Source organism: Lagopus muta, chromosome 5 (genome assembly GCF_023343835.1).
Source record: "Lagopus muta isolate bLagMut1 chromosome 5, bLagMut1 primary, whole genome shotgun sequence".
Lineage (NCBI taxonomy): Eukaryota > Metazoa > Chordata > Aves > Galliformes > Phasianidae > Lagopus > Lagopus muta.
Window position 1 is genome coordinate 24,021,624 of NC_064437.1, and position 15,912 is coordinate 24,037,535.

The window sequence follows — 15,912 nt, forward strand, 5'->3', positions numbered from 1 at the left end:
TCAACCAATTTTAAAAGATACTGTGGTGAGAGGCAGAGTCTTGATGAATTAAAACCATTGTTGCTCTCTGCTGTTATGCTGTTACTGTAGACCTGTGTTTGACCCTTCTCATTACTTTTTCCTCTGTGCTCACTTTCACTGATGGGGCAGACAGTATGGTTCTTGATATAGTCTCTCCAGACCAAAAGATGAAGAGGTAAGAGAATTTTCCTTGGGTACAGCTGTTTCCTAGGGCAGTAGGCTAGTTGTGGAGTCCCGGTGAATTTTCTGTTGTAGCTGAAGTTGCTCTTTTTCAGTATTATTGTTGCTTGACATTCCTCCCAGAAACATTCCATGTTGCTCACGAATTTCTGACACAAACCAGCACAGAGTATGTTGCCCGCTTCCCTTGAAATGGTGCTCCTCCTTACAGCCTCTGTATCTTCCTTGTTTTTATAGATGGCCTCATAGCACCCGATGGAGCAGTGAGTCCAGACTTCTTCAGTGACTATCATCTTCAGAATGGAGACCTCGTTGGGCAGCATCCCTTCTCTAGCAGGTAAGTTGTTGTTTGTAAAGAATGTGTATAGTCATAGAGTATCCTGAGCTGGAAGGGGGAGCCCTGAGGGTCGTGAAGCCCACATCAGAAAATGGCTGATCAGGTTTCTTTATAGAGCTTTGTGTTGTTCAGTTCTTGCTCTCATAATGGAAGTGATTGATGCTGAAAATGCAGTTTTGGTCTGCCTTCTTGAACTGCATGTTTTTTTCTTAATATGTTAACATACATGTTATAATCTGTAATAGTGTTCTAAAAGCTACAGAAAAGTGAAACTATAATGCATTGTCATGACTACAGTATGACAATTATTGTAACATTCAGACATTGTTATTTAGACCTACTTAGAGATGTTTCAGGTGTTGATTACCTAGAAGAATACTTTCTCCTGTAGTCTTAAAATGTTGAAAATAACTTTCTCAGTTAGCAAAACTGCTTCTGCACTTTTTTCCCTTTTACCTTGAGTCTTCCTTGTTCTATGTTCATGGTGTGTGTTTTTGGTGATTGGGTAAATGAGCTCAAGGTACCTGTTTTGCCTTGACTTCTGGGAGGTGTTGTGTTGTTGTTTGTTTTTAATTATCCCACTGGTTAATGACCTCTCTCTACCTGCATTGAGCAACCTATTGCTGTTTGCATTTCTAGTAGACTTCTCCCACAGGTTCAAAACAGAAAAGACCTTTTTCAAAGAAGAGGGTCCTTTTCTTTGTAGTTCATGGAAGATTTAGGAAACCTGTTTTATAGAGCATCACTGACCTTTGCTCTCTAGTAGAAAATACTTCAAACACAGGATTCAATTTAACATGATGCTATTTGGACGTGCCCAGAACCGTGGTTGAAGTTGCTGCCTTCCAAACTGTTAACTCTGTTTTCAGTGCTTCCAACTCAAGTCACCGTTTGTAAAATGTGAGCAGTTTACTTTATGCATAGGTGGAGCAAAAGCTTTTTGTCTTACCTTGGCTTCTTGTAGCTTTCAAGGGGCAGTGGGAGGTTACACTCATTTCTTTGTTCTACCTGTAATGCGCCAGAAAGCTGAATGTTAAGTGGGGTTGCAATGATGGCAGTGTTTCTAGGAACAAATTAAAATAACTGAAATCCTAAATTAGGAGGGGAAAAAAAAAAGTAAAAAGATGGGTTACCTCGAGGGGGAAAATGACGTTTATACTCAGAAAGAATCCAGATCAGTGCAACCCTTTGTGCGCAGCTTGTGTTTGAGGAGGAGATACTGGCACAAAATCCAGGAAGAGTTCCTTGCCAAGTAATTTTGTTGCTAAACCTCCAGTAAGAGTGATATTGTTAACATATTTATGAAGCATGATTAATGCTTTAATGAAAGGGTCAGTGATAGGTTGGTATACACCATGTTATCTGATTGTTTCCAAATGGGCAGCCTTCATCTCGGGGCATGCTGGTGATTGAGAAAGTGACAGAAGTGTGAGCTTTATGGAGTCTTATTACGTGGCTTGTAGATCTCAGCTTTAGCATAGACACACAACCTAGGAGACAACAGATTCTGTATTAACTACAACACCGTATGCCTATGTATTCTTGATGGTCTTTGTGCCTTCTGGGAAGGATCTTCAGTGTCTGTGGGTAAGAGTTAAGGTAGATCCCTCAGCCTCAAATTTCAAGCCCTTTTCAGGGAGTTGCATTAGTAAGATGCGTTTTCATCTGATTGTCCTCCAACTAAAATGAGTAGCAAAGCATACCTTGTATATCCTTAATTAAAATAAACGTTTGTACAACTTCTTTGTAATGTCTCCAGGGGTTTTGGAGGCCTGCCTCGAAAACAGAGGACAGAAAAAGTAATTTGACTAACTACAAACTTAGTAATTGCCTGCTGTTGATAGCCCCTGTAAATATTCCTATTTCTCATTACAATTCTGTTTTCTAGGAAAGCTTTTTTTTGTATGATTGCTCCATGGGTTTATCTGCAGTCCAGACACAGTCTAATTGGAAACAGCGTGCACTGCTGCAAACGTTCTGTCCCATTTGTAACAGAGCAGGACTGAATTGTTTGATAGAATAGATACTGGCAGTCGGACGGCGAATCCTAGTTTTCAGATGTGTGTCATTATCGTTTTGAACTTCTTGGCGCCAGAAGCCAGGATTTCCTGATGCTTAGAGCTAATGTAAAATGCATTATTGCTCTGAGGCATGAGCCGTGGAATTGCCAGTCCCATGAGCTTGAAGAGTCAGACCCTCCCTTTTCCCAAATTTGAATTGGTGTTGGAAGGTAAAACCATACGTGCTAGAGCCCCTAATTAAAAATAATAGCAGCGAGTCAAGGCTCTTTTTATGTGTTATATAGTGTACATTTCATCCATACCAAAACATAATTCTAGGGTATTTTTATGCTTACAGTTTAAAGCTAACAAGAACCTTATGTCAGGGATTTGTTTTCAACCAGTTCCAGCTTTTAATAAATCTAGATTTTTGTTATAAAAATGGTTTGTGTTTCTATTATTAATATTTGGGTATGTTCAGAAACTTTTTGTAAAGAAAGCTGAGTTACGATTGTCAATTAATGGTAACATTTTTTGTGAATCTGAAGGGGGATGGCTTTATAATGAGAAAATGCATGTTTTTCAGTCTCCTCATTTGTTGTGCTTTATTAAGCATTTAGTCATTGTGTTTCTCTCTTCTGGTCTTGATTTTTATATATATGTGTGTGTGTGTATATTAGGCTTTATTATTTTCTAGTAGAAAGAGCTGTTTACTAAGCAAGAGGGAGAGCTGGTAAGGAGTCTTCTCCATTGTGTAAGCCTGGCCTGAGAAATTTGAGGTAGGTAACGACCACGAGGAGACTTTTCTGCTCAACTCTGAGTAATTTTTTCTTTTTTTCTGCAGTCCTGTGAGGAACAGTTAGAATACATCAGCACTTTAATTTCTCTGATGGTATTTCTTAGCTCGTGTTATGGATTAGGGCTTCTCCTTGTCTTCAGGAGAGCTTGCATAGATGTACTTACAAGTCAGTTATAAAAGCTGACTTTTCTAGTGCCTGCGTATCACTGAGAAACTGCTGGTATTGAACTAGTGTTGGTGCCCCAGTACATTTATAAGGGAGGCATTACTGGGACTGAAGCCTGTCTGATCATCAACCTAATTTTTTGGAGCTAAGGAAAAGGATCTGTAAGGAAAGTTTTCAAGGACCACAGCCAAACTCAAGTTGCCTAAGAGGTTTTCACCATAAGCAATGTTCAGTCATACCTGTATGAGGAAAGTCAGCCCACATCAGCTGCCATGTATCAGATTGTTATACCAGTTATGCTGCATGGAGCAGATGGTGAAAACCATGTGCTTCTTTGGTTGTAGAATGTTAGCCCTAGCAGAGGTCCAGGGACTGCCTTTGAAGTTCCACCAAGTTGTATTCAAGAAGACTGAGGGGAATTGGAGCAGCAGATGTATACAGGTGTGTAATCAATGAAATTACTGACTTCTGTGTAAGCCAGTGTGGACATCACCGTAATCTTCTGTGGAGTCCCTGCCCTAAGAGAAGGCAGTACCTCCATACCCAGATGTGCTGCACAGTCTTATGTGGGTAGGCATGAATAAAGCAGAAGATTAAATAAGTTGTTTCTGTGCACCTGGGCTAGCACAGGGGCTTTTTTCCCCATTATTTTTTAACAAGGAAGCATGAAGTAATAGTATTAGCAGTAAGAACATCTACAGATTTGTTGAACCAGGTGGAATATCCCAAGGGTTGAATTTTTCAAAGACATTACCTTCCCTTTATAGGGTTGCTTGGACTTCCCTTTGAAAACTAGACTACTGACTACTGTCAGAGTTGAGAATGCTGCCTTGGATGATGAGTTCCTGCAGTGCAGAGCAACTTTGAAAAGAACTGTAGGAGTATCTAACCCTGAATTTGTTTTGTAAATTTGCATTCTATTCTGACCACATCACAAAGCAGGTGAGGATAATTGTTATTTCTGGTATTCGTCAGCAGAAAGGAGAAGTTGCACATAAGCATAGACCTGGAATCAGAGACACCTCATTTTAGGGATCCAAGATGCTGTTAGAAGTGTATTACCAGCAACATTTCTATCTTGTGAATTTCACAGCTTTAGATTAAAGCTCTTCTTTCTGAACTACACTCTGAAAAGAGTAGTACTGCTATGTAAGATATCTGTAAGTAGAATTATTTTGGAATAAAACAACAACTCAGGAGTGATAAAATACACAAACAGCATCTCCTGTTTTCCTCCGAGCTTCGGAGCAGAGTGCAAACAGATGGTCAGGTTTGTTTTCCATTCAGCAGCATGTATGTGGCTGAGGAGGCTGCATTGACAGCTTGTATCCAGGTTTTTCCATTGGCTGGGAAAAAGGCTTCTGTGATTACATTATCAGCTTTGAATTGCCATACTGTCTTTCAGAAGCAAATGTTTATTAGGCATAGGTTTGAAATTTTCATCTGTACTAAAATCTGTATTCAGGGCTTCTGGTACTGATAACTCTTAATATGGAGTGAAAGCTTTATGATTGTAGCAAACAAAAAAGCCTTCACCTTTGGCTGAAGCGATGACAGCTTGGTATCTGAGCTGCAAGGGAGAAAAGCCAGTTGAAAGAGAGCTTCAGGAATCCCTGGTCATTTGTCAAGTTTTAATTACTTTTCTAGAAATGATTCCTTAAAACACAGGCATAATAGCAGTGGCTGATCTTCTAATGGGGATTTCCACAGCATTTTTCTTTCCCATTGGGAATAAAACTTTTTGGCCTTTCTCAGCTGTAACTAGATAATAAAACAAACTTGAAGTGCGAAAGCCAATTTGTTGTAAAATCTTAATCAGAGTTCCCGAGTTCCCTCATCCTGTAGCTTTGGGAAGATTAATAGTCGGAATGCTGCAGCTAACCAAAACTCTTTTTTTCTTCTAGAGGAAGTTTTCTCCAATGCAGAATCCTTTAACCCCATTACAAGGCATGGCAGAGCTGCCATTGTGCCTGGTTCTCACTGGGATGAGGCATTTCTATGTGTGTGTGCGCATCCTGGTGTGGGAACTCGTGTCCTCTCAGCAGAGCGCAATTGAAACATCTTCCCAGGAAGCAGTGAGGTTTGGCATGTCAAACAGACACTGTTTTTATGGGATGGCTTTGTTTCCGTCCTTGATGGGACATCTTTGTTCTTGCCTGGATTCACAACCCAAACCTGTAGCTGTTTCCCCACGGTAGGTCATTGTGATATGTTGTGAGTCAATTGCATGGAGCCAGGACCTTACAGACTGCTCTGTGTTAACTTCAGTTAAGCTGTGTCTGTTGCTGGGAAGTACAGGCATATGAAACTTGGTTTATGTGTCTTGGGTTGATGGAAGCTGGTGGTGTGGGCTTTACTGGCTCAGTACATGGCCACGGGTGTTGGTGGCAGCACAGGGGGGCACTGTCACTGTGGCTTCAGTTCCCTCTAGCTAAGTCACCCCTTCGTAATGTCTGCATGTACAGCCCTACTGAATGGCAAGAATAGTCATATCCTATAGGATATCCCATAGGCTTTTGTGCTTGAGTGCCCTGATGAATATCAGATGTGAATATTCTTAGGGGGGTGGGGCTGTACCCCAACATTGCTGTCAGCTTCTGCAATGCTCTGCAACCTCTCAGTCACGTCACAGCTGAATAGCTCACATTCCACTCAGACACAGCAGCTGCATCATATCGTGGCAAATAGGCACTTCATCAATGTTTATCGACTTTTTAAAATTGTTGTACGTGTAACTTATCTTCTCTGTCAGCATTTATACCTGTCTTCCATATAGACCATCATCTCCAATTAGATTTACAGAAAGCAATTCTATGTTGCTCTCAAGCACTGAAGTTAGGATTTCATCTCTTGCTCCGTTTCTAAGCCCTACAAATACCTTTCTGATAGAAAGAACCCTCTTAAAGAAATGACTGGAGTTGGGAACTGTGCTGTAGAGCATTTCTCATCTGTTGCATCCTCCTTTTGAAACACCACTTTTCAGCATCAGGCAGTTTGTTTAGAAGTCTGAGCTCTCCCTCCCCAGCCTTTCAGCAGCGCAGTGCTGTCTTGGGAAAACTGATGTGTGAGCAGACAGTAAAAGGTGGCTTTGTTGGTTTTTGGTTGTCTTGGGGGGAAAGGAAAAAACAAAGGGCAGAAATGAGCATATCTGCATCTTCCTTTCTTCGTTATTTGAATGCTTTTCTGCCTTAGAGGTGGGGCGCAGATGAATGTACAGAAGTATAAAACCTTTCAATTAATGGAACTAGAAGCCAGTAGAACGTAAATTGTTATTACAATATGATTCTGCTTTCAGATGTTTGCTGTAATGATGTTATTTAGTTCTGTGTTACTTTTTGTTTCCCATACTCAAGCTCTATCTAAAAACCAAAACAATAACAAAAGCCCCATGTTTTCTTTGCAACGCAGAGAAAATGTTGTACTCAGCTTCTACCATTTGGATGCTATTTAATTTGCATTTCCCAAGAGAATTGAATTAGTTTTTACTAGTAAATTGGGCCTGTAACCTTGTAGGCAAGTTTTATTAGTTTATCACACATCGGTATTAGCAAATTGTAAATCCCACTGAAATGAAATTGAAAAGTCCTTAAAGAGAGGCCCGGAACCAATGAAGTTGCTTGAGATAGGTAAGGTTTTCTGTTATTTTTTTTAACCCACAAAAATGTTGTAAGTTTGTAGCTGTTGTACTTTTTTACTGTATTCTGTTGTCCTCAACTGCCGGTATGTTAAGATTTTTAAGAAGATGAACTGGATGTGATCAGGAAGTTTTCACTAAATTTCAGATGCAGCTCGGTATGGCTTGGCACAGTGATGCACGCAGAGTTGGCTGGTGCAGCCTTTATGATCTGCTTGTGTGCAAGAGGCAGCTCAGCTCAGCCACTGCTTTGTATCCATCAAAACAGCATCTGCTCAGGAGTTATAAATGCATGGAGTGAGGATCTTGCATCTAAAAGATAGTGCTAAGGAAGCAGGACCTGCAGCCCTGTGGGGGTTTCGATTACTGTAGCACAAAGCAATGGCTCCAGCACCACCTTGATTTGGGAACAGCCAAATAAAGACAACGTTCTTCTTAAATGGTGTTAGTTATACAGCATTTTCTTGATGTGCTTGGTTGCTTTTCTGTTATTCCTGTGTTCTCAGTCTGTACCAGGAGAAAATTCCCAGCACACAGCCGATGTCTGCAGTGCAGCAGCCCACCCTGGCCACGAAGAGCCCAAAGTGTGCAGGGGCCCAAAGGCAAGCAGAGGTTGCTCATCCAAAGTCAGGTGCCGGAGCCTCCAGCAGAGCAGAGCTCTCCTCACTGCTCACTGCTCTGCGACCAGACCACACCACTGCTCCGAGGTGTGTGGTCCATAATCATGAAGGATCGTGTTGCACTCATTTAATTTACTGTAAGGGCTATTTAATTGCTCTGAACAATTGCCCTAGTATGCTAATAGGTGAAATAGCTTGCTTAGGAATATTTTAAAGGTGTGACTTCTTTTTTTTTTCCATTCAGCACCGTGCAGATGTCGTTTGGGAAGAGTTAGCATTGAGGTTTTAATGCACTCCAGCTCCTTTGGAATATCAGATGCTGGGGCCTCTTTCACTCACAGTCGTCTTTTACATTTTTTTTTAGTTGCTTTGTATTTTATTATATTCCACCTGCAGTTAGCCTCATTTAACCGACGTGGTTTAGGTTATTAAGAATGTTAACAGAATGCCAAAATGCAGCAGCAGTTAGCTCAACTCCTTTGGAATGTCTTAGCAAAAAATCCCCCCAAACCTGAGCCTGTCTCTTCAGAAATGTAGCATTAATTAATTCCCACGTTCTGTCTGCCACTCTGGTCCCTCCAGATGTGCTGCTAGGAATAGACTGGCTCCCTGCTTACAAGCCATCTGGGCTCTGTAAACTGATTTGCACTTATATTAAACAATAAGTGAACAGAATGCGGAAGAGTTATTAAAGCAAATGTACATTGCTTATAAATCTCAAAGTAAAATATTAAAACGTAGTAAATGGGAATGGAATGTGCAAATGAAGACCTGCCTGTTTTTAATGAGTTTAGCTGTGACCTTCTCGATTTCAACCAAAAGAGAAGAATTTTATTTTTCTCTTTAAAATAAAAAAAAAGAAAGAAAGAAAAGAAAAAGAAACTATAAAACTGCTTACAGAAGTATCTGAGACAAAAACAAGGAAATATAATGTTCTAAACTTGACTGGTCCAAACCACTCAAGCTGCTGTGACAGCTCATAAAACTGAGAGTAGTTTTTAACTGGACTCTGTTTTACATTGCCAGAGTGAATTTTCCTTGCAGGAAGTAGCCAGAAGGTTTATTTAGTTTCCAGACTGCTGCTTTGATCTTTCCATTCTGTCACTTCTCAGGTTACATAGCCCTTTTTCACTGCAGTAAATCTGCAACAGTTAATGAGAATAAAATTTCCTCCTTCTCACTGATCGCATGCTGTTAAATGCCAAACCACAGCCAGCAGCATATTTGCAGAATTCAGCTGCACTGTACAAAAACAGCACAATCAGTTTAATCTTGTTGTTTTTGTAATTCGTTTTATTGAGCTTTCCTTTTTCAAGTGACCTATTTTATCAAGACAAGCGGTTGCGAGGCCAGACCTGGAAGAAAGATTTAAAACTGTAATAAAGCGAAGGGTGTTTTGTGTGCTGTGCATAAGCGTGCTCACAGGATTCAAAATGAAACCTGCAACGAGTCGGTTTTATGTCCCATATATCAGTGGGATATTTCTAAGGGTTGTTGTCTGAACCGAGCGCGTGCTGCAAACAAGTCCCTGCTATACAAATTAATGTAACGGATCCATTTCTTTCGCCAAACTGCCCGAGTTCTGTTGGTTGTAAATCTCTTTGTCAGTCTCAGCCCTGCGTGTATGGTGACAGATCCATCCTTCCCCTCTCTTTCCTCCGGAGAACTGGGAGACTTCTTTAAACTGTGAGCTCGAAACAGACATTTTGAAACCTTTATTTCCCTTTATTTCTGGCTTTTAAGCCCTTTAAGCTTTGTCCCTGCTTTGTCCAAGGCACCCTACCCAACTTTTAGTCTGGATACGTTTTATTTTCATTCTGCTCAAAGTTGAAAATTTTTGCATAATAATGCTACTCCAAGATAGAGATCTCTAAGAAAATATGCAACATCTGGGGCTGTCTGGCTCGTTCCCTCACAGCCAATGCTAGAGGGAGAAAAAAGTGCTAAGAGACATTGAGATCGACTTCCTTTTTAATTTACACTGAAATGATGGCTGATTGGGGGTGAATTTTGACAAGGCTTCAGTGGAGTCCTGTGCTGATGAACTGGTTCAAATCTGCATAATCATCTATGGTGGCAACAACATTTCATGTTTGTGTATGGGTGTTAACACTCCCCTTGCATTGTTTGCTGTAGTGAACGCTGCAAATCTGAGTAATGTTAACTTGCAGAAGAGGCTTTGAAAGATTTTATTGGCTGCAGCTGTAAATCAAAGCAGAGCAGATTTTTTTGTCTCTGTCTCCTTCACTCCAGCATCTGGATCATCCTCCCTGCTGAGCTGCCTGGATCTTGGTGCTGAGCCCTGCAGGCAGCACGCCTATCAGCCAGCAACCTGTTGTCGTGGCTAGGGGTGTTTGTGCACAAGAGGGAATGCTTTTTCCCGTTTGTGAAGAGCTAAGCGGCAGTGCTTGGGCTTGAGGAGCTTGTGTTGATAATTTAAGGAGTAATTGTCTGGCTAGGAATGCTTCAGTTCAGGGCACCGAGAACTTGTATTTCCACTCCAACTGTTTATCTGGGAGTGCATTTGCACAGTGTGCTTGCTCTGCTACACAGCACAGGAAGCAGAAACACTTCTCATCTGGAAAGTGGAAGCTGCTCAGAAGCATGTGGAAGATGTGGACCAATCCTGAGATGATGTGGTCAGTGAGAAGTCACCTTTGTGAAGCTGCCACTTCAGGATCTCATTCTGGTCAGGCTGTTGGCTGAAACTTCAGTACCCAACTGACATCACTGGAGCTCAGTAAAAGAGGCCCGAAACCGTCCCAGGCCAGATGTATTACTAGGGTAAGGTTAAGGCAATGTAATCGTCAGTTTATGGAGCTGACACACATACTTTGGCCTGCCCAAGGAGAGCGGGGGAGGAAAAGACAGAAAAGACATCTTCCTTGACTTTTATTGCCTACTTCTCGGGGCTTTTTTATTTGTTTTGGTTTTTAATTAATCGTTTTAGAAACGCCTATATCTGATCAGTGGGTTTGGCCAGATGTTGAGCCAGCAGCACGGGAGATGTTTCAGGCTTACAGTGGAAAGACAGAACTCCTGCTTTCCATTCCAGCTCTGACTGCACACTTGAAAGCTGAGCAACTCCCTGCCGTGTGGTGGAGCTGTGAGGCTGGGTGAGGGAGCGTTAGCAGAGTTACTGTGATGCCCTGCACAGGAACAGGATGGCTGTGTGAAACAGCTGAGCGGGCTGTAATCTGGATTGGTTGCTTCTCTACCATTTCTTGCCATTCAGTTGGGAATTTATTCATTAATTTAGCTTTTAAGTGCTGCCTTCCCACCTGTGAATTTTGGCATGCTTGTTGCTTGATGCATAGCTGGAACCTGACACAGAAGACAAAGACACAGTGCTCACTTATCTACAATTGTCAGATTTGCATTTGTTTATAATTACATGGAAGAAGCAGTGGCATTGTGCTGAGATACAACTGGGCACCAAGTCCAGAAGCAACTGGAAACTTTAAGTCATCAATTGCAGCGAAGAAAACTGGATCACAGGGAAGGGGAGCCGTGATCACATCCATAAAAGCTGTATCATCGTGCACAAGGGAGCTAAATTAGCACTACGCAGGTTCATTTTTGGCATTTCTTACCTTTTGAGCAGATGCAGTGTTATTAAACGAAGATTAGTATTAAAATGCTAATTGGAGGCAGATCTAGTGTGCACAGGCAGTGGCTCTGCCACAGAGCTCTCCCACTTGAGCTCGAAGGATAGAAAGTATGGAAAAAAAGCTTCACAGATAGGGGAGAAAGTGGGGCCATGAGAGACAGAATTTAAGAGACTTGTGGTTTATAGTTTAACGTCACTACCAGTAGTGGGAGAATCTACAGTTACAGAACATTGGGTTTTTCTGTGTGTTTTTTAAGGCTTTTCAGTTGTATGCTGTTTCTCTATAACTGATGGTTTATGTTCATATTCTGATGGACAGAAAATTTATGGCCAGTGAAGCAAAACCAAAGTAGTAGCTGGCACAGAGAAATAAATCATCTCAGAGAATCATCTTCTCAATCACTGCACTCTGAGCAGAGGGAACCTCTACTGTTTCATCATGTGTTTGGTTTTTTTTTTAGTTGGTAGCAAATATCAACAGAAAGAGGAAAATCTACAGACTTTGGAGTTCTTGTTGGTGAGTGTTACAGTCTCTAAGCAGCATCTCAGTTGGGCAGGTTATAATGCTGTGCTTGTCTTAAGTCTGAACTGGTGCTCCATGGCTTTGGTACCTCCCGAGGGGAAAAATACAGCCTTCAATGTTGGTTTGAATGTAGCTTACTCTGTTATACACAGGAACTCGATATGGCATTAGAGATGATGGGTTTATGGCATGAAAGTTTATATGGAAACGTAGGATGGTAACTGTACCATATGTTATCAACAGTGCTGTCAAACACTGGTAGGTTCACAGAAATGAGACACTGGGACTCCGGGGATGCTCTGCACCAAACTGAATGCCTGTCTGGGGGGCACATGGGGCTGTTTTGACAGTTACAAATGGTTCTTAGAGACATTAAGGTATGGGAGTCCAACCTTCTGCCTTTCCTGGGTCACGCTGAGTGAAGAGCAGTTGTTTTGGGCAGCGTATATGTAGGTCACTCCAAAAGTAATGCCTCCTATTTACTTTCATGGAAGCAACAACAGATACAAAGAGCACAATAACACTGAGCAAATTCTCAGCTGCGAAAGAGTTTTTTCCACACAGCCACACCATTAGCTCTGCTTTATTGCCAGTGATAAACAAGAGAGCCTGCGTGCTCTCTTATGGGAGCTGTTAGGTCATGGCCTGAACCAGTGATGGAGCACCTAATGAAGGGGCATAGCCAGCCCAGGGAGCACAGGTGGAAGCAATTCACCTATGCAACCAGAAGGGGTGGAAGGGGTTCACTCCAAAACTTGTATCCCTGCTGAGCAGCTGAGAGTCTCTTGGGCATGAGCCTGATGTAAGCCTTGTAGATGCAGAATCAGGAGAGGGTAGACAGGGCTTTTGAACTGGGTTAGAGTGAAAAGAGAAACAGCTGAAACTGTGGAGCAGGTGGAAGTGCTGTATGTGCTCCAAGTAACATTTATCTCTGATTTCATCTTTAGTGGTCACTGATTTCGGGGTGTTTTAACTATAGGCTTCCAACCATGAAACTGAAAGAAATGAAGGCTCTAAAATGCAAGCTCCTGAAGTGATAACTGACCCTCAAAGGTCAAGGCTGTCTTCCTGGGCCACGCTCACCTGCTCAGGCAGCCACCTCCTTTCTTTTGGGCACAGTCCTTGCTGTACTGCTCTGTGCCTCTTTCCCAAGCAGCGTTTCTTGCTGTATTTGCTCCAAGATATATGCATTCCACGTGTGGCTTTCAGTTGGATGTCAAGGTGCTGCTTTTTACTCGGGACTTGCCTTTCTGAGGCCCTGCTTATGCCGGAGGAATTAGTACCCATTTTAGAGCAGCTTGTCAACACCAGCACCGTTAACAGTGTGAACGCTAGTGCAGACAGGCTCAGGTGTCTATTGCATCAGGAAGACTTCCAGAAAGCAGCTCTGCTCTGTGGTCAGTTGCACCCAGGTGCTGCTGGTCACAGTGCCAACCTCAAGAGCCTCCCTGCCTGCACCAGGCCTGTGTGAGTTGCAGGTTGCTGTGGGAATGTCCACGGAGGGCTGGTGGCACAGTGTGCCCTGCCCGAGGCTCCCAGACAAACCACAAAGCCTGTCACTTCTCAGCAGCTCTGGGAATGGGAGGAGGGGGGTGGGAAGGGAAGGGAGGATTTTGGAGGATGCTGGCTGGCATTCCCTGCCCTAGGTTGGTCTCTTTTAAATGACGTCAGGGCACCCAGGATACAAGGTGGGAGGGTTAATTTGGATGTTGGGAATCGGAGGTGAGTATCAATAAGCAGAGCTGTTAAGAAATCTCTCCTCACTCGTGCACATCGGGAACATTTTCCTCTTTGGCATGTGTTCTTCAGTTCCCCAGCAGTACGAGCAAATTGGAAAGTTCAGCTGTCATTTGGGGAAGGTCATAGATCACACTAGCAGCCCGAGTAATCCAAGAGGTTTTAAGTATCATAGCATTTAGTTTAAAGTGAAATTTGCTCTGACAGGGGCTGGCAGACCAATAGGAAAAAGAAATATTTGTGCTTGGAGAAGTGCATGTGTAGAGACCGCGAGTATAACTGATGGCTGGAAGTGATTTCAGTCTAAAAAAAACAAATCATTAAGAGAGTGCATAGGGGTAAAATACACAGTTCATATTTTAAAGGGTCTCAAAATGAACCAGCAACTGAGGTTAGCAGTACATAGTAATTAGCTGTGCTGTTCACTGTTTAACTCCGTCAGCTCCAGGCATGGTGGTAAACTTTGCACAAGCAGACAGCTATGCTGGGTTAGTGAGTGTGGATCCCTCTGCATGCAGCCATGTGATGCTGTGAGAAAAAGCTCCTGTAAATAACTTGCAGATTAAGGCAGCTGTGTAATTAATTTATCTGAGGAGTCCGTGATGCTGTGTGATGCACATCCATTGTACGAGTGCAGGGATTGCATACGCTGCTGTTGGATACCCAGCTGAACCAGGCGCTGAGCACAGTTTCCATGTAGATGCTGTATAAATAATGCTAACACCACATTTTTACCTAGGAGCAAGTCTGGAAGTTGATTGCTGGTATAAATCTGCGAGCACGCGGCACAAATCACCATCTCAGGCCAACCATTAGCCGACAAGTGTTTACAGCTGAAAGCTACCATCTTTCCTGCCTGTGCCCTTCTGCTGTTCTTGGCAGGGGTGGCAAGCATTCAGCAGGACTTGGTTTTCCAACCCTGTGTCCAGCTGCATGGGTTGTGCTCATAGAGGCACTGCTCTTGGCCTGCCAGCCTCGTGCCAAAGCCAGACTTCAGTCCAGAGCCAGGTGTTTGCAGTTCTGTTGCCCGGGCTCGATAGTCTTTCCTTCATCCATGAGGACAAGTTTTTGGCTATGTTTGTCAGCCCAAACAATCAAATAGGTGAAGCTGGTATGTTTCAAGAGCACTAAGATGTAAAAACGAAGCCAGCTTTTTTTTGAAGCACGGGCAAGCATTCGCTTACTGATGAGAAATATTTAGAGAGAGCAGTGATTTGATCAAGGTGTCTTAATGTGATTTCCTATTCTCTCTTTTTTAATTTTTTTAACTGTCCAAAGCAGTTATCAGCTGATCCATCTCTTCCAGTTTTCCTCAGGACACCAACATATGTCTAAACCATTTGGAAATAACTGATACTTCTCAAAGTTTAAACTCTGGGGATCTTTACCTAATTGCTTACACGTTTATAAAGGAAAAAAATATATGTATAAAACAATGATTTGCTGAGAATGTAATCGAAACCATATTTTCCTTGCTCTCTTTATCAATGTAAGTGTATTTGAAAGTTCTTTGAGGATGGCTGAACTGGAAATAGCTGGGATAGCTCTGGCTGCAGGGATGGAGACCCACTGCCACCCCGTGGCTCGGCGATGTCCCTGCATCGCACCCGTATCCGTAGCAAATAATGGAGTAACGGAGGACCGTCATCCTCTGACCGAGGGACTGTGATTGCAGATGTTGGAGCGCGATGTTCGGTGTGCCTGGAGAGTTGGATACCACGGAAGTAATGAGGTTTCTTGATATCCCTCCTTCCAGGAGTCTTCTACGGCTTTGGGTCTGCTAAGGAGGAAGCTGTTGTGTGCCCAGTACGAAGGAGGGAGCTGGAGAAGGCATCCCAGATGTTAGCAGCTTGTTTCAGAATGGGCTGAAAAAAGAGTAATTGGTCTTTGTAGGAAGGAATGGGAGGGCGGAGGAGGGTGCAGAACCACAGCCATGTGTGCACACTGCTTTGTGCTGCCAGCACTGCTGCTCTGCTTCCCTTTGCTCTGCGGAAGGGACCGCTCAGATGTGGGGTCAGACCGATGGCTCCATGTACAAGTTCTGAGACAGAGGCTCTGCCAATTCAAATACAGACAGGCAGGCGTGGAAATAGCAGTGTGCTTTCAGGGTACTGTGTTCCTCCAGAAACGTTTAGGTGAAACAGAATGGTTTTCTCTGCATTTGGTTTTCTTGGTTGTTCCCTCCCTCTCAGAGGACAAGTCTCAGCCTCGGGCCTTCCACCCTCACATGATGATCAGAGCATCCCATGTGGGAATGGGTTTCCTGAGGAACCAGGCACGTGAGG

The 15,912-nt window shown here is 42.9% G+C and overlaps 1 protein-coding gene across 1 annotated transcript in view; it reads left to right on the plus strand.

The window, feature by feature from the left end:
- Window positions 1-15,912, plus strand: part of KIFAP3 (kinesin associated protein 3) — a 64,129-nt gene that overhangs the window by 46,513 nt on the left and 1,704 nt on the right. The window contains exon 19 of the mRNA XM_048944099.1: window positions 439-538. Within this exon, the coding sequence (XP_048800056.1) occupies window positions 439-538 (100 nt within the window). The remainder of the gene's footprint in view (window positions 1-438; window positions 539-15,912) is intronic.